General features: G+C 36.4%; 1 protein-coding gene across 23 annotated transcripts in view; it reads right to left on the reverse strand.

The window, feature by feature from the left end:
- Window positions 1-3,457: 3,457 nt before the first annotated feature.
- LOC125678472 (mucin-2-like) overlaps window positions 3,458-19,491 on the reverse strand; it is a 39,283-nt gene continuing 23,249 nt past the window's right edge. For 13 of the 23 annotated variants that reach the window (XM_056155446.1, XM_048916943.2, XM_048916942.2 and 10 more), the window contains 9 exons: window positions 18,363-18,523; window positions 15,435-15,555; window positions 13,943-14,124; window positions 13,622-13,736; window positions 11,282-11,436; window positions 11,061-11,078; window positions 5,914-7,940; window positions 5,709-5,802; window positions 3,458-4,124 (listed from right to left, as the gene is read on the reverse strand). In XM_056155446.1, coding sequence (XP_056011421.1) covers window positions 4,014-4,124; window positions 5,709-5,802; window positions 5,914-7,940; window positions 11,061-11,078; window positions 11,282-11,436; window positions 13,622-13,736; window positions 13,943-14,124; window positions 15,435-15,555; window positions 18,363-18,523 — 2,984 coding nt within the window. In that variant the 3' untranslated portion in view covers window positions 3,458-4,013. The remainder of the gene's footprint in view (window positions 4,125-5,708; window positions 5,803-5,913; window positions 7,941-11,060; window positions 11,079-11,281; window positions 11,437-13,621; window positions 13,737-13,942; window positions 14,125-15,434; window positions 15,556-18,362; window positions 18,524-19,491) is intronic. The other 10 variants (XM_056155456.1, XM_056155447.1, XM_056155452.1 and 7 more) reach the window with 1 other exon arrangement.

The following is a 19,491-nucleotide window of genomic DNA, read 5'->3' on the forward strand; positions in this document are numbered from 1 at the left end:
GAATTGATGATATCTTCAAATAATTGAAGATATCTTCAATTATTTGAGTTTATGTTAATTTGGCGCTCCATATATATTAGCTATATATTAAAATCTGAAATTTTTACTTTGTTGTAAAAATATGCTATTATGATAGTTTTGTACGCAACTTTAACCTTTATTACTAATAAATTTAACAATAAGTTAAAATTTTTATAGAAATAAAGATTTAGTTTCTAAGGATATATATGTAGCATATCATAGAAATCAATTTTTGCGAGGAAGAGTAAACAGCCTCTGAATAGGTTTACTAACACATTAAATACTCCCAATAAAGAGATATATAATAGGCTCTGAATAGGTTTACTGTTATATAATAGGCTCTGAATAGGTTTACTAACACATTAAATACTCCCAATAAAGAGAAATATAATAGGCTCTGAATAGGTTTACTGTTATATAATAGGCTCTGAATAGGTTTACTAACATATTAAATACTCCCAATAAAGAGTTATATAATAGGCTCTGAATAGGTTTACTAACATATTAAATACTCCCAATAAAGAGTTATATAATAGGCTCTGAATAGGTTTACTAACACATTAAATACTCCCAATAAAGAGTTATATAATAGGCTCTGAATAGGTTTACTGTTATATAATAGGCTCTGAATAGGTTTATTAACACATCAAATACTTCCAATAAAGAGTTGTATAATAGGCTCTGAATAGATTTACTGTTATATAATAGGCTCTGAATAGGTTTACTGTTATATAATAGGCTCTGAATAGGTTTACTAACACATTAAATACTCCCAATAAAGAGTTGTATAATACGCTCTGAATAGGTTTACTAACACATTAAATACTCCCAATAAAGAGTTATATAATAGGCTCTGAATAGGTTTACTGTTATATAATAGGCTCTGAATAGGTTTACTAACATATTTAATACTCCCAATAAAGAGCTATATAATAGGCTCTGAATAGGTTTACTGTTATATAATAGGCTCTGAATAGGTTTATTAACATATTAAATACTCCCAATAAAGAGTTATATAATAGGCTCTGAATAGGTTTACTAACACATTAAATACTCCCAATAAAGAGTTGTATAATAGGCTCTGAATAGGTTTATTAACATGTTAAATACTCCCAATAAAGAGTTATTTAATAGGCCCTGAATAGGTTTACTGTTATATAATAGCCTCTGAATAGGTTTACTAACATATTAAATACTCCCAATAAAGAGTTGTATAATAGGCTCTGAATAGGTTTATTAACATGTTAAATACTCCCAATAAAGAGTTATTTAATAGGCCCTGAATAGGTTTACTGTTATATAATAGCCTCTGAATAGGTTTACTAACATATTAAATACTCCCAATAAAGAGTTGTATAATAGGCTCTGAATAGGTTTACTAACACATTAAATACTCCCAATAAAGAGTTGTATAATAGGCCCTGAATAGGTTTACTAACACATTAAATACTCCCAATAAAGAGTTATATAATAGGCTCTGAATAGGTTTATTAACACATCAAATACTCTCAATAAAGAGTTGTATAATAGGCTCTGAATAGGTTTACTGTTATATAATAGGCTCTGAATAGGTTTACTGTTATATAATAGGCTCTGAATAGGTTTACTAACACATTAAAGACTCCCAATAAAGAGATATATCATAGGTTCTGAATAGGTTTACTAACACATTAAATACTCCCAATAAAGAGTTGTATAATAGGCTCTGAATAGGTTTACTAACACATTAAATACTCCCAATACAGAGTTATATAATAGGCCCTGAATAGGTTTACTAACACATTAAATACTCCCAATAAAGAGTTATATAATAGGCTCTGAATAGGTTTACTGTTATATAATAGGCCCTGAATAGGTTTACTAACACATTAAATACTCCCAATAAAGAGATATATAATAGGCTCTGAATAGGTTTACTAACATATTAAATACTCCCAATAAAGAGTTATATAATAGGTTCTGAATAGGTTTACTGTTATATAATAGGCTCTGAATAGGTTTACTAACACATTAAATACTCCCAATAAAGAGATATATAATAGGCTCTGAATAGGTTTACTAACATATTAAATACTCCCAATAAAGAGTTATTCAATAGGCTCTGAATAGGTTTACTAACACATTAAAGACTCCCAATAAAGAGATATATCATAGGTTCTGAATAGGTTTACTAACACATTAAATACTCCCAATAAAGAGTTGTATAATAGGCTCTGAATAGGTTTACTAACACATTAAATACTCCCAATAAAGAGTTATATAATAGGCTCTGAATAGGTTTACTGTTATATAATAGGCCCTGAATAGGTTTACTAACACATTAAATACTCCCAATAAAGAGTTATATAATAGGCCCTGAATAGGTTTACTGTTATATAATAGGCTCTGAATAGGTTTACTAACATATTAAATACTCCCAATAAAGAGTTATATAATAGGCTCTGAATAGGTTTATTAACATATTAAATACTCCCAATAAAGAGTTATATAATAGGCTCTGAATAGGTTTACTAACATATTAAATACTCTTAATAAAGAGTTGTATAATAGGCTCTGAATAGGTTTACTAACACATTAAATACTCCCAATAAAGAGTTGTATAATAGGCTCTGAATAGGTTTACTAACACATTAAATACTCCCAATAAAGAGTTATATAATAGGCTCTGAATAGGTTTACTGTTATATAATAGGCTCTGAATAGGTTTACTAACACATTAAATACTCCCAATAAAGAGTTATATAATAGGATCTGAATAGGTTTATTAACACATCAAATACTCCCAATAAAGAGTTGTATAATAGACTCTGAATAGGTTTACTAACATATCAAATAATATAGGTTTATAATCCTTATTTTTTGCTTTCATTGAAATAGGAAATCACAATTTTACAACACCAAAATGACAGCTATAATCAGTGTAAGTATATTGCTTTATGGTACCTATAACTCCATCCTCATGTTCCATCATAGAAATATTTAATCTTTGTGCATGACAAATACATGTATATGGTTTGTATGAAATTTATTCAATGTGTACAATAAAATAAGCAAGTAAACTATTTGATACTGAAAAATATATATATTTCCCATAAACATTTAAAAATGCTGTCAAGAGCATGAATTACCCATGTGCTGGTATTTTCCAGATTTTGATAATACGTGCAGTATACTTTTGTTTAAGTACGCCTGACATCTGTAAAATGGTGGCAACACATCCATTTTCTTTGTTTATTGATTAAACTTAGCTAACTATATCAAGAGGGAATTAATAGTTTTCTTCTATTTTGAACCCATAAAAAAGCAAAGTCACATGAGGGTGGAGCTGCCTTAATGTTCATTACTTTTACAGTATCTATCAATACAAAGTTATGCTTAAGCTTCATTCATCCTCTGCAGCTGTGATGAACCATATCAGAACAAGAGTCAAGTCTGATTTCATTTTCATAAAATGTTTATTTATTAAAGCTTTCATTCGATCAATTAAACAGTTGGCAATAAATATAATTACCATCTTTGGCATATCTAAGTTCTTAAACATTGCAGTGCTCAACCATTGTTTCACTGAATGCACGTGTTAATGCAACAATTTTCAAAGAGAAATATCTAAAAACAGACGGAAAAAAATTAAAACAACTATCAAAAGTCAGTTAATCAAAGCACTAGACACTTGGAAAATTACTGCACATCTTTAAGAACATTCAAAAGTGCCAATATTTTCAATGGATGCATTAAATGCATTGCGTATAAACATTAAAACACACACAGATTTAAGTTTTTACAGGTACATGTACAATCATTTTCACACAAGAAAAACAAATGAAACTCATAACCGTCAGAAAAATTTCATGGCTCGTCTCTTGAAAGACAACATTATCTCATCTTGTCTATAAATATTGTGTAAATCCAAACTACATCAGGAATAAAGCAGACAAGTAAAGACAAGCATGATCTATCTCTTCATGGCAAGACAATGTGGACAGCTTTTTTGGTTATACAGCCGTGAGTCCCTCTAGAGGAAGATCTTCCACAAAACTGGCGTGGTACCGCCCCGTTGTGCCGTCTGGAAGCCGTCCAACACACCACCCAGGGTTGTCTGCATCCTATGATAAACACAACAGAGAACCTTGTATCTCATGGTACAACTTGTATATTCATTAATACAGTGAACTATTACCATTTAAATACTCTGATAAGCACATTTAACAGAGATTTACAGTGCTCCCTCGATATATTGCCCCCCCCCCCCCCTTATTGCCTAAAAATCCTAAAATTTCCTCCCATGTTAACACCCCGTTATAATGCCAACCCTGCATAATGTCATATGGCACTGATTTACACAAGCAAATGGTCAAATGTTGTAGGGTTTACCCTCGATAATAATGTCAATTACCTAACACCCATCAGTAACCACTCCTGTACTTTGAGAGAGGTGCATTGAAGTGTGACAGTATGGACAAGGTATTCAGGTTAATTACTAATAATTGCTGAATTGCTCAAGATAATCTAAATGTTTATACAGAATGGCATCCAAAAAACTTAATGGTATTAAATTTCTTTTGACTGCTCAGTGAATTGTTCGTAATGGTGAATTCGTTATATTGCCACCCCTACTTTATTGCCCAAATTCACCTTGAACAAAAGTTGGCAATATATTGAGGGAGCACTGTACTTGTACCATTAAGTTGCCTTTAAAGACCGAGGATTTCAACCGGTCGGTTTTCCTCAGGTAAGTTAAGTAAGGGGCGGAGCTAATTTAAGGCAGGAGTGAAGCCCCAAGCCCGAGGAAACCCTTGCTTGTATATACCATCCCAAATACACAGGGTGTTATCAGTGTTACCTGCATTGCCTGTACGTTTTTGTAAGATTGAAAAATTCATGGTAGTCATAACGCATGGTCTACAAAAACAGTCAGGATATTCGGATTGTCCGGCAGTTCCTTCAATAACTGGTCCAGACGAAGAATTTGTTCTTACTCTGGATCCTAATTCCAACCATTATATACAAAAAAGAGCCCTTATAGCGGGTAACTTCTCTTCCAATAAGTTGACAGTTACATCAATCTAATTAAAATAAGATGTTAGATCCACTCGCGTATTTGCATACATGTGTATGCGAATATACGAGAGGATTTAACGTCTAATTTTAATAAGATTGCAGTTACATACACGTTTGTCACCATGTTTCGAGGGAAAATTACGCTTATAAATTTTTAAATGAGTGTAAACAAAATTTTAACGTACAATGCATTTACTAATCTGTTTAGCATAAAATCAATCATACCCATTCCTAAGCATACCCTACTATATTCTATTATAATTGATGTAATTGTATGCAAAATTTACTACTATTATTGTATTCATGACTATCTCTACATGAAAATTCCCTTTCCAGTTGGATTACACGGTAAGCATCAAAATATTGCACAGGCGCCTCGATCGCCTGATAAGATAGATAAGGTATACACAAAGACTAGTCACTAAATGTCCATCAATTTCTTGCATCGAATGTGAAGCTCAATTTCTCCTGATTGACAAGGGTTCACAGGCCAGATAAATTTGAAGGCGGTGCTTATTTTCTCGGTCTTTAATACTAATCACTGTGATGTACTATTAAGCTACCTGACTAATCACTATGATGTACTGATAAATCACCTGAATAAACATGGTGATATAATTGTTATTTACCTCACTTATCACTGTTATAAGACTTCCCTCACTGAAAGACAGTTCAAATTCATTGAGGGCTTCATATCCAGACACAGCTTTCTTCAACTGGAGCCTGTAAAGTGATTAAGCAAAATTAACCCCCAAAAAGGTTTTCACCATAAAGATAACTAATGTCCAAGATCTTCTGTGGCAATATCTAAATTGCTCTATGCATGTCAAGTACCTGTGGTGTGATGGAGCAGTCGAGTTGTCTCCCCCTGCTCCTACTTCATCCAGCGGAATGAAGGGTTTACTGGGTCTTGGAGGCTTTGGGATGCTACTCTGTCCCCTTTTGGAGGGGCTGCCCTTTGGGGAATCAGTAGAGAGTGCTCTGGCACGACTACTCGGACTTTCTACAGGTGGTGTCTTGGGAAGTCCATTTCTTTGTCCATTTGTCGAGGGAATTGTGGGAATCTTGGATGTTGATTTCACGTCCATGTTACTAGATTTTTTGTTAGGAGAATGATTCTGAGGTATTTTTGTTTTAGCACCAGAGTCAGAAGGTTTGCGAGTAGGAGATTTCCCTAAAGGAATGCGACTTGGACTAGCACTGGTTTTCCTACGTGTTGGTGTTTGACTATCAGATTTGTTTGGTGGATTGTCTGGTCGTTTTGGTTTTGGGGTTGGGGGTTTTCCTGGAGAGATCATTTCAGGAAAACCACCAGACCCTTGTGAAGTGGCCGATGTTTGCTTACTGAAATTTTTGTCCGAGTTTTCTGAAGGTTTCCCAGTGACTGCTGAACCAGGCCGTTTTGTAGCCCCACTTGCTGTTTTGGGAATACGACTACTATTTGTAGTCTGTTTTGCGGAAAATTTCTGGGGATTTTGTTGAACAGGTGTACTTGATTTTTTAATCTGTGAAGTAGAATTACTTTGATTGTGACTATCATTCAGGTGTGTGGAATTATTATTTGAAGAATCCAAGCCATCATGTATCAAAATACTGCTGCTATCATCTTGTAATGAGGACTGGTCATGTGATGAATTCTCAACCTCTGATTGGCTGCGTTCTAATGATCTCAGCCTCTGAATCTGAGACTTTCTGTTTATTGGCTTTGGAGCAACAGGAGGTGGACGCTCTTTGGAACGAGCTCGACGAACATTGGCCCCTGCATCGATCCCAGACAGCATGGGAAGGCGGCTACGCTTGGGACTTGGTGGGACTTTTGGGCTGTTTACATCTCCATCAGTTTCATCCAATCCCGACACTTCAGTAATACTTGTCTCTGTTTCTGGGACAGAACTGTTAGCATCCACACTACCATTCATTTTCTTACTCTTAACAAGTGAAGAATCAGAAAAGTTTGGAGTTGCATGGTATTTTGGCGTTGAGTGTCTTGCTTCATTTGGAGATAATTCTTTAGATTTGTTCTTAAATGACGACAGGCCAGAGGCTTGCTCATTTTGTTCCCTGCTTTTTGGTTCAGAGTTTATGTCAGCAGCACCCTCATTTTCACTCTTATTCTGTACAGAACTTTGGTCCTTTTCTGAGCTGGAAAACTGCAAAGCCTCCACCCCACTGATGTCCGAGTCGGTGACTGCGGAGTTGTTCTGGCTGTTGGACCGCATGTCTTGGCTCTCTGTGAAGGAGTTTGCAGTCCCATTGAGCTTACTGTACTGATTGCTCTCATCCTTACTTCTGTTGAGTGGACTCTTGGGTATATGTTTGGGAAAATCAGGGCGGGGAGGAGGGGGGGATTTGGAAGCCCGAACTGAACTGGAAGAGGGTTTCAGGTTTATTTTCTTCTTTGATATTTTCACCAGTTTGGGCTTTATAAACCTTTTGGGCACCTCTGGTTTCAGGGACCTACTAGTATTTATAGCTCCATCCACTGAATCGGATTCACTGATACTCTTGCAGCTGCCACTCGGGCTGAAATCACGACTCCAATTTGCTGATTTGTCATTTGGAGTGGACTCAGTATGAATGGCCCAGGGTACAAGTGAGGGTGGTCTTGGCGGCTGTTTCGTTGTGGGGGTACGTGGACTCTTGAGATCCACTGGAGGAGGTGGTGCTTTCCTGACTGGGCGCCGCCTACTGTCTGTGGTACCAGTGGAGCACACCGAGCCCGTTTCTTCATCTGATGTTTTGGATATGTTGGTAGCTGACCCCACGGATAAGAATGAACTAGAGCGAATTCTATCATCAGAACGAATAGTAAGCTCCCCTGGTCCTTTGTATTTAAGTTCTGTTGGATCTTCATCCACAAGCTACAAAACAGAAAGGAGAACTAAATCAACATATCTACTACTACACAGAATACTTATGTGGGTTTTTTTTATGACTTTCAGTGGATTCTTCCTTGTTCATTGTTTTAGATCACTATTTATATTCTACAGTAAGTGGACTATCATTGTTTAGATCATATTTATATTCTACAGTAAGTGGACTCTCTGCACATCTACTAGAAAATTTTCTACATGTACTGGAATCAAATCAAGAATCAAAATAGAACACAGTGAATAAAAAATATCTACAAAAGCTCATCAGAGATTCGGATATGAATGACACTGTAATAATGTGCTTATGATATTATAAATCACAATCACTGTGAATCAATATGAAGAATATTATAGCACTAAACTGCACCATTCAGAAGTTCTAATGACTCAGACATGTCCTACAATGGTACAAATATGAACAATGATTTTATATTCTCCACCATTTATTGTCTCATATGAACAGAGAGCACCTGCTACACAGAAATGAAGCTAAATTTATTTTCCTGATCTGAAACTGATTTATGATATTATGGATTAAGCAAAGCTAACACAACAAAGTAAATCATTTAATTGTAACAGAAAAAAGTTTGCTAACAGCATTCTGATGTTTCTGTATCAATGCATGTATTATAGTAAGCTTAATCCGACACCTGTGTAATCCGTTTCACTGGACATTTTGCCCCTTATTTTCAGTTTCATATTCTCATTGTTTTACACTGGTTATTCCAACACAATGAATATTGAGACAAAAATTTGTCTCCCAGTGAATGTCGGATTACACAGGTTTCACTGTTCTTAATGTCTCCCAGTGAATGTTGGATTAGACAGCTAGGTTTCACTGTACTTAATGTTTCCCAGTGTGTGTCGGATTAGACAGGTTTCACTGTACTTAATGTCTCCCAGTGCATGTCGGATTAGACAGGTTTCACTGTATATGTACTTAAATGCAGACTGGTGGTTAATGAAATTCTACATCAAAAAGGTTTGGAGAAGAACAGCACAATATATGGATATATGTATATAGCAGTTTCACAACAACTCACAAGCTCAGCAAACAATATCCCCAAGTGGGCAGAAAACTTAATAAACATAACACACTGTACTATGTCACAATATATCAGATACACACTCCTGTTGCTTTTCCTGGTTAGAATTTAGTTTGTGTTTACTGTCAATGAGTGTTGTTTGATCAGAACTATGATTTTACTGACACATCCTTTCACTATAGTAATGACAATCTTTCCTTTCCTTCTCTATGGATAAGAGAAATACTATTAACACATTAAATGTCTGAAATTTACATGTAAAATGTGATTATTTCTCTTAAGGATGAATAACACATCAGAGAACTGACATAGATGGAAAGCGGAGGATATGTGCAATAACATTTTCAAATATAAGACTTTCAAATTTGCTTAAGTTTTTAAAATAATGTAATTATAGTAGAAAGTAACTTGAAAAAAGTGAACTCCTTACAGTAATTAATCTACAGATGTTAAGCCAATTATTTATCTGGCAATTAGACTTAAAAGGACAAGGAATATACAACTGATATTAATTTTTCAATTTGTGTTTCAAAAGGAAGTCAGCCATTATGATAAATTAGTGTTATTCCACCTTAATATGAACTGATACTTGCAGCACAAGCTACCAATCGAAGTTTACCTATACTGACTGCTCTTTATATAAGAATACTAAAAATAAACTTGAACAAACCACTGATCATTATTTCTCAATGATCAGTATAGAAATGAAGACAGCCTGATGTGGTTCCTAAATTTATTTTTTTTTTTGAACATGTATTATGTCTAAAATAAGAAATTCAACAGAAAGGAGTCCCTGATGTTGACTGTAAATCAAATAGAAAATCGATTAATTTCTATTGTATAATTGAGGTTCTGCACTGTGTAGGAAGAATGTTAAAAAATTGTAGCCTTCTTTCGTATCAAAAGTATAAACCATTTATTAACCTTGCAGCTGTTAGATAATGTCACTGCATCTGTCTCAACTTTATCATCACAATATGAATGATGGGCAAGGACGAATTCTTCAAACTAAATAAGGAATTTCTACATAGAATACCGTATATACTCGCCTATAAGTCGGTTCTCCTGCACCGATATTTGATATTTTCCCCCAACAAATCAATTTCATATCAATGCTCTTATATATTTATCCTTGTTCCAATAATGTTTTGGGATATGACATCGATATTTCACTTTTTATTCTCAGCAAATTAAACTGTAACAGTTTGTTTACTTTGTCCATGTTTTTGTAGTTTAAATAAAACTAAGCTATACATTACGCCATCCAGAAAAATACTAATCTTCTTAGGACACTCCTATAAGTCGGACATTGAGTTTTGGACCAAATTTTAACTCCCAAAAATCGGATTTAGAGGCGAGTATATACAGTACATCAAAATATACACTATTCTAAATATACATTCCCAATCTTTCAAATTGAAGACTTAGAACTCAATACATACATCACAGTATAACGATGTAAATATTCTTTAAAAATCTTTTCACAAAAGGCCTATAGGTCAACTTCAACACGTTCAAAATACAAATAATCTGGGTCTCATAGACTTAGCAAGTCACCATGTAAATACTTTTTTATGACACAAAGGACTGCTTGACCTAATTAAAATGTACTGTGCAGAATTACAAGTAATTTTTTCAATAACTCGAGCTCCACTTAACAATTTGATTAAAAACCATGCTGAGGGTTGTACCAAAATAGATGCAATGATATAATAAACCAAAGTTAAATGTTAGCCTCCAGAGCAGAGGATAATCTGAATATCACCAGAATTTAAAAATCATAAAGAATACATGTAATATACATGTATATACATACTGCAACTGTTTTAAGACACTATTCCTGGAGAAAATGTAGGGAAATGTTACTATTGGTCAACACATAGTGAACTGAGGGATGCTTTATTCCTAAACATTCATCAGATCAAGTAAAACAAACTTAATCCAGTCTTCCAAAAATTCTGCATTCAAATTAATCACTAAGATCTGTCTTCATTTCAATATCAAACCAATATAAAGCAAAATCCAAATCACAAAAATGGCATGCATATGACAATGAAATCACCTCTGATGGCCTAACTGCCTGTGAATGTGAAAAATATATATTGTCATGATATGAAACATAGCAACACATAGCAACAATGTCAAAACAACTTATGATACATTAGATGATATACTCCATCAATGATGTGGGAATTAACCAAAAGAATGTTTGTTACATGAGGAATGAGTTGTTAAGTAACTGATGTGTGACATAAAATCTGTGACATATGTTCTGACACAAACCTCCACATAACTTCCTGGGAACCAGCCAACCTCATCACCATGGCTACCTTTCCACCAACCATTTTCATTGACTTCATAGACAATAATGGTATCCCCTTTATCAAATGACAGATCGTGTTCATCTTCTGCAGCATAGTAATGCAAGGCTCGATGCTCTGTAAATATCAGTTTATGTAGGTTGTATCGTAAAAACAAAACTTTTTTGTCTTTAAACAATAGTTTGATCTGTGGGCCTTAAAGGTTTATAATTCTGACCCGAGAAAGACGCACCAACTCTACAATCAACAGCTATATCAAACAAGGGTAAATTAGTTTTAAAGAATGAAAATATATTGTGCTTAGTTTTTCTGATGAAGTTTTTTTCCCCAAGTCTAAGAATGACAGCTAAATCATTTTGAAAATGTAAATGTACTGTATTTTTACTGTTGCTCTCAGTAAATGTCCTGGGGACATGAACTACACAATTTTGATTGTAGTCTTCATATTCTTCTTAACCATACACACAGTATTTTGTAATAATGCACCAAAGTAAAGAGGATGATTTTATTAAATAAAATCTATCATCACTTTTTTTCCTCTTTCCTCTTTAGCTCTGCCCTAGAGCCAGAACCCCTGACACAGCTGTATACGGAATTTCACAATTTAGGTAGACGGCTACATGCTCTTCATATAGACCATGGCCATAGTAAGTAGATGTTTAAAGAATTGACACATTTTTATCATGAGCCATAAAACTCGCCCAACACCAGAACCCTGTACTCGGTTTCAGTGTTTGTGTCCAGTTGTCATGAAGAAGATTTAAAAAGAAATAACGCATGTTCATTTGCTCATCATGACTATACACACATTTTGTCTGCTAGATGTCCCTGATTAAAGATTTTTCTAGTTTTGATCCCCACCCCAGTTTTGATCCCCACCTCTTTGGCTCCAGGGATGCAGTGACCACGAAATTCACAATGACAATTTTAGTTCCTCTTACCCCGAAAAATGTTTCCTACCAAATTTAATGAAAAAATGGCTGTGTACTTCCAAAGAAGTTGATTATATGAAATGCTGATGGACAACTACAAATGGTCACTTGAGTGACTTAGGTGACCTACAAACAACAATTTGATGAATTGTATTTGGTAAATCCTATGCAGGATGTATGTACATGTATAATAAATGCATAGTGTTTAGGAATTCCCGACACAGTAGTTTGTTTCTGTACCTGTGCAGGATGTATGTACAGTGAAACTTCTTGAAACCGGCCCCTCAGAAACCGGTTCTCTCTAAATATCGGCCGATTTTCAAAGTCCCGGCAGAAATCTTAACATTTCCTTACAAAGAAAGTCTTACAAAACCAGCCACCCCTGAAAACCGGACATCGGCCACTTTTTAAAGTACATTTGTTAAAAAACATGTGTAATTTACCCTTATAATACTGGCCACTTTTTGAAGACTAGAACATTTTGGCCAGAGGGTGATCATAATGGGCCAGGTGTGCAAATTGACTGATTGGCCAGGTGGGAAATTATCTACTGGAGGTGTGAAAAACACAAGTGGCCTCCCTAATTTCTATTGTTTACCTGTGTTATCATGGGGATTAAGTGACACTTGGCTAATCCAAGCCACCCTTCCAAATTCTGTACAAAGTGTAAAAAACAGTTAGGAACATATTGAATGAATAAGTATCAAACCCCATATTGTTGCACCATGCTATCGCATGGATATAAGTGGTAGTTGATAAAGAACAAACACATGACTGTTAATGATAATTATTCAATAATAAATTAATTTTCTTGGTTTCCATTGATTTAAAATTCCTAAGAAATATTCAAATTACAATTTCATATTTACTACTGTACTTTTTAAAAACGTCAAAACAAATTTGTAAATGATAAAAGCGATGACTGTAAACAAGAGTGTTTATACATAAGAGGAATTCCAATAATAGGCTTCTGTGTTTTCTTTAAGTATCCTGTTATAAATATTCAGTTTAAAATCAGATGATTTCAGCGAGAATTTATAATTACCTGCAGGTAGAAACAGACTAATTTGATCTCTACCGATAATTTATCATAGATCACCAGAACAATGTGAACAGTACCTACTTTGACAATATTGAGATAAAATGTCTCTAAATGTTAAATTTTCGGTAAACCGGCCATCCCTATAAACCGGCAGTTTTTATCGGTTCGAGAGCCGGCCGGTTTAGAGAAGTTTCACTGTACATGTATAATAAATGCCCAGTGTTTAGGAATTCCCGACACAGTATTTTGTTTCTGTACCTATGCAGGATGTATGTATAATAAATGCCCAGTGTTTAGGAATTCCCGACACAGTATTCTTTTTCTGTACCTATGCCGATGAGATCCTCGTCATGGTGACTGGTTCTGTTGACCTGCAGTTGTCGGTACACAGTCTCCTTGTCTGGGTAGCCATGCTGAGAGAAACTGGCAGCCTCTATGTCCTCCTGTTTTATCAAAATAACAAATATTTTCCATTTCTTATAATTGCAATTGTAACAATACAATGAAGTGTTTGTTAATGATAATCAGATTTCAGTTTTTAAAAAGATATAGTTTAAGATGTAACACTTTGGTATTCCCCTGGAAATTGGCTGTACTTTAAATCACTAATAATTCTTAAATAAAATCTTGTGTTAAAATATTAGAATACCTTGGTAGCTTTCTCAACATACACAGTTGGGAAATTCCCGACCTCGTTTGTGCGGTTTCTGCGCCCGTACATCCAGCCATTGCGATCCTTTTTAATCCCTGTCACTATCTCTCCCTCCTGTAGGCTCAGTTCCTCCGTCCAGTTAGCCGTATAATTAAACAGAACCTTAAACTGGACCCCATCTGTAGAACAATATCATAAAGTTAGCTGTATAATTAAACAGAACCTTAAACTGGACCCCATCTGTAGAACAATATCGTAAAGTTAGCCGTATAATTAAACAGAACCTTAAACTGGACCCCGTCTGCAAGTTAGCCATACAATTAAACAGAACCTTAAACTGGACCCTGTCTGTAGAACAATATCGTAAAATTACAGTGCTTCCTAAGGTCTTCTGGTACTTATTGGACATTTCGTCCAGTAATGGTTGAGATATTACTGGACCAAATCACATTTTACAAGACCAAAATTTTATATGCAAATTAATCCCCTATTGTGGCCCCATCTTACCCTTGGAGCCATGGTTTTGACAAACTTGAAATTACACTATATCATCAGGAAGCTTAAAATTTCATGTAATTTGAACTTTCTGGCCCAGTGGTTCTTGAGAAGAAGATTTTAAGATGTTCCCTATATATTCCAATGTAAACCTTTGATCGCCTATTATCATCTTACCCTACCCCCGGGGGCCATGATTTTAACAAAATGTCAGAAAGCTTTCATGTAAATTAAAAATTTCTGGCCCAAAATGGCATCGGCGATGTTCTTTATTAGCCCAAGCATTTCACTTCAGATTCGTCAGTGGAGTAAACTTATCCAACCCGTGTTCAACACAAGTGTTATGAAATACACATGTTTTTTTAAAACTCGAGCAATTCGCGTAACTCAAATGCAAATTGTTCAATCAAACATGCCAATGTCGTTCAAATACTTCTTAATCAGAGTACAGTTTAAACGCTTTATTTACATGTTATTTATTACCTAATTCAAACGCTTCAAAGACATCTGTATTTTCACTGGATATTGCTCACTTGTATTATCACCCATTCAGGGGAATTGAAGATGATTGGAAGTTTGATATCTGTTTGCAATGACTAAAGAACAGAATAAATTTTGGGACATGCTGCTAAAAATTGAAAATTTATCTAATGATTCTAATCATGTATTTCATTGGAAAAAAATATATCGGACACTTGGTCCAGCCAATAACCGATATTGATCGGACCAAAACAAAAATTACCGGACATTTGCCAATGTCCGACGGACCTTCGGAATCACTGAAATTAGTGAAGTAGTTGTACAGAACTACAAACAGGACCTATCTGTACAACAATATCTTCAATCAGTGTGTAATTGTACAGTTCAACCTCACACTGGACCCATCTGTAGAACAGACGTATAGAATCCGACTATAATGACTTTCTGTACAATGTGGAATCCAATCACAATGACTACTTATACTTGATTAGTACCCCTCTGGCCAGCATCTTACCAACATTGCAGTCCTCCTTGACAGGGGAAATGGTGGACCTCCTCTTGACAGAATTCTTGTCTTCATCTTCCTCCTGCTCATCAGGTATATGAGGAATGGGTACTTCCTTACCCAAAGTATGCTACAAATAGCACAGTTATTTCATCATTCTATATAATATCACAGATTTTTGACATTAATATATAAATTTACAAAATGTTACCTACATTGCATGACAATTCAAATAATTGAATAGATTATACCAGTGTTGTATAGTATAATTTACAGTGGATTTCCGTGGACGAATTACTGATTAAACGGGCTTATATATTCTAGTACAATTAGCAGTATATCGATCATAAATCTAACATCAAATGAAATGCTGCATTGTTCATTAAATCCTGAGGACTGCACCATTAGTTTTAATGTCCTAGATCAAAACCATTCAAAGACCTACTAAACACTGCTGCATTTGGATTGGTGCTGGATACTGCTTTTTGTAATGCTGTGTGTAGTATGCGCTCCCTCGCCATTACGTTCCCGTACATTCTCGCTTTGTTGTTCCATTTTAAAAGGAAGTAGTTGATACAAACAAATTCAAAGGCCACAACACAAGGGGGTGTTATGGTGAGAGTCAATACGAAAGTAGCCACTTACCCTGGTCAGTGTTGTGTGTTACTCTGGTCAGTGTGGAGTGTTACCCTGATCAGTGTGTGGTGTTACTCTGGTCAGTGTGGAGTGGTAACTTACTGTGGTCAGAGTGGAGTGTTACTCTGGTCAGTGTGTGGTGTTACTCTGGTCAGTGTGGAGTGTTACAGTGGTCAGAGTGGAGTGTTACTCTGGTCAGTGTGTAGTGTTACTCTGGTCAGTGTGTAGTGTTACTCTGGTCAGTGTGGAGTGTTACTCTGGTCAGTGTGGAGTGCTACTCTGGTCAGTGTGGAGTGTTACTCTGGTCAGTGTGTAGTGTTACTCTGGTCAGTGTGGAGTGTTACCCTGATCAGTGTGTAGTGTTACTCTGGTCAGTGTGTAGTGTTACTCTGGTCAGTGTGGAGTGTTACTCTGGTCAGTGTTGAGTGGTAACTTACTGTGGTCAGAGTGGAGTATTACTCTGGTCAGTGTGGAGTGTTACTCTGGTCAGTGTGGAGTGTTGCCCTGATCAGTGTGGAGTGTTACCCTGGTCAGTGTGTAGTGTTACTCTGGTCAGTGTGGAGTGTTACTCTGGTCAGTGTGGTGTGTTACTCTGGTCAGTGTGTAGTGTTACTCTGGTCAGTGTGGAGTGTTACTCTGGTCAGTGTGTAGTGTTACTCTGATCAGTGTGGTGTGTTACTCTGGTCAGTGTGCAGTGGTAACTTACTGTGGTCAGTGTGTAGTGTTACTCTGGTCAGTGTGGAGTGTTACTCTGGTCAGTGTGTAGTGTTACTCTGGTCAGTGTGGAGTGTTACTCTGGTCAGTGTGGAGTGGTAACTTACTGTGGTCAGAGTGGAGTGTTACTCTGGTCAGTGTGGAGTGTTACTCTGGTCAGTGTGGAGTGCTACTCTGGTCAGTGTGTAGTGTTACTCTGGTCAGTGTGGAGTGTTACCCTGATCAGTGTGTGGTGTTACTCTGGTCAGTGTGGAGTGGTAACTTACTGTGGTCAGAGTGGAGTGTTACTCTGGTCAGTGTGGAGTGTTACTCTGGTCAGTGTGGAGTGGTAACTTACTGTGGTCAGAGTGGAGTATTACTCTGGTCAGTGTGTAGTGTTACTCTGGTCAGTGTGTAGTGTTACTCTGGTCAGTGTGTAGTGTTACTCTGGTCAGTGTGGAGTGTTACTCTGGTCAGTGTGGAGTGGTAACTTACTGTGGTCAGAGTGGAGTATTACTCTGGTCAGTGTGTAGTGTTACTCTGGTCAGTGTGGAGTGTTACCCTGGTCAGTGTGTAGTGTTACTCTGGTCAGTGTTGAGTGGTAACTTACTGTGGTCAGAGTGGAGTGTTACTCTGGTCAGTGTGGAGTGTTACTCTGGTCAGTGTGTAGTGTTACTCTGGTCAGTGTGTGGTGTTACTCTGGTCAGTGTGGAGTGGTAACTTACTGTGGTCAGAGTGGAGTATTACTCTGGTCAGTGTGTAGTGTTACTCTGGTCAGTGTGGAGTGTTACTCTGGTCAGTGTGTAGTGTTACTCTGGTCAGTGTGGAGTGTTACTCTGGTCAGTGTGGAGTGTTACCCTGGTCAGTGTGTAGTGTTACTCTGGTCAGTGTGGAGTGTTACTCTGGTCAGTGTGGAGTGGTAACTTACTGTGGTCAGAGTGGAGTATTACTCTGGTCAGTGTGTAGTGTTACTCTGGTCAGTGTGGAGTGTTACCCTGGTCAGTGTGTAGTGTTACTCTGGTCAGTGTTGAGTGGTAACTTACTGTGGTCAGAGTGGAGTGTTACTCTGGTCAGTGTGGAGTGTTACTCTGGTCAGTGTGTAGTGTTACTCTGGTCAGTGTGTGGTGTTACTCTGGTCAGTGTGGAGTGGTAACTTACTGTGGTCAGAGTGGAGTATTACTCTGGTCAGTGTGTAGTGTTACTCTGGTCAGTGTGGAGTGTTACTCTGGTCAGTGTGTAGTGTTACTCTGGTCAGTGTGTAGTGTTACTCTGGTCAGTGTGGAGTGTTACTCTGGTCAGTGTGTAGTGTTACTCTGGTCAGTGTGGAGTGTTACTCTGGTCAGTGTGGAGTGTTACCCTGGTCAGTGTGTAGTGTTACTCTGGTCAGTGTGGAGTGTTACCCTGATCAGTGTGTGGTGTTACTCTGGTCAGTGTGGAGTGTTACCCTGATCAGTGTGTGGTGTTACTCTGGTCAGTGTGGAGTGGTAACTTACTGTGGTCAGAGTGGAGTGTTACTCTGGTCAGTGTGTAGTGTTACTCTGGTCAGTGTGTAGTGTTACTCTGGTCAGTGTGGAGTGTTACCCTGGTCAGTGTGGAGTGGTAACTTACCCTGGTCAGTGTGGAGCCTTTGCTGGAGTCCTTCTGGAGAGTGGATGCTCTTTTTGTAAATCCTGAGTCTGGGGACATGAAGGAGGAGACTGGACGGAGGACATTGGTGTCCACATCAAGAGAAATCTCAAATGGCTGTGTCCCATTGCTGAGTCGGTTATCTGTATCAATTGAAAAGACACCACAAGTGATCATGATTTTAATAATATTACTTATTCATCATTCCTTAGTTTTCATGCGTTATCACACTTCCCTATGCCAACCAGCACAGCTATACGTTAGATTTATATATATGTAATAAACAATACATGAAATATACAATACAGTACAGCCTATCTCTCTCCCAAAGAATCATTTATCCCATATAATGTGAGCGTAGTTCATCAGTTACTGTCACATAACTAAGTCTATAAATAGACATTACCAACAGGTTCATGATACTCTATCTATAAACAATAGGCACTTGGATATGTTAACACAGGTTATACTCTATTTATGCAGGCAAGTAAATTGTGCAGACTTTAAAATTTCATAAATAAAACAAGGAAATTCCTTCAACATTAAACACTATTTTGGTTTTTTACATTATTAGAACAGTTTTGTATCATAGGGAAGTGAGAAATCTGTTAAACACTATTTTGGTTTTTTACATGAGAATAATTCCAATGTTATTTATTACAAGTGTTTTGATTGGACAAAAATAAAGCTGAACAAGAGTTTATACATCAATAAATCCGAAAACGCGATGTATTCATACACGCCTGAAAACAAATAACATAGTGCGGGGAAACTATTCAAATTTTTGCAATTGTTAATGAAGTGAATGAATTGGAATTATAAGAATCAAACATTCTTTTTGAAGAATTTATCGATGTGTAAACTCCGGCCATTTTACTCACAAACTTAAAGGACATATCTCATGTTTTCAAAGTATACAATATTACATGCATTTTGTCTTCTTTATGCTTATAGTAATTAATTCTAATAGTTCGTTCGCCGAAATTTTGCGATAATTAACCACAATACAGACTTAAATCTAAGCCCCAATTTCAAAAAGTCAAGTTAATTAGGTAGGTAGTCACGTGGTACAGTGACGTCACATGCGCCCTTTGGATTGTGAAAGTACTGC

The sequence above is a fragment of the Ostrea edulis genome, chromosome 2, assembly GCF_947568905.1.
Source record: "Ostrea edulis chromosome 2, xbOstEdul1.1, whole genome shotgun sequence".
In the NCBI taxonomy this organism is placed as follows: domain Eukaryota; kingdom Metazoa; phylum Mollusca; class Bivalvia; order Ostreida; family Ostreidae; genus Ostrea; species Ostrea edulis.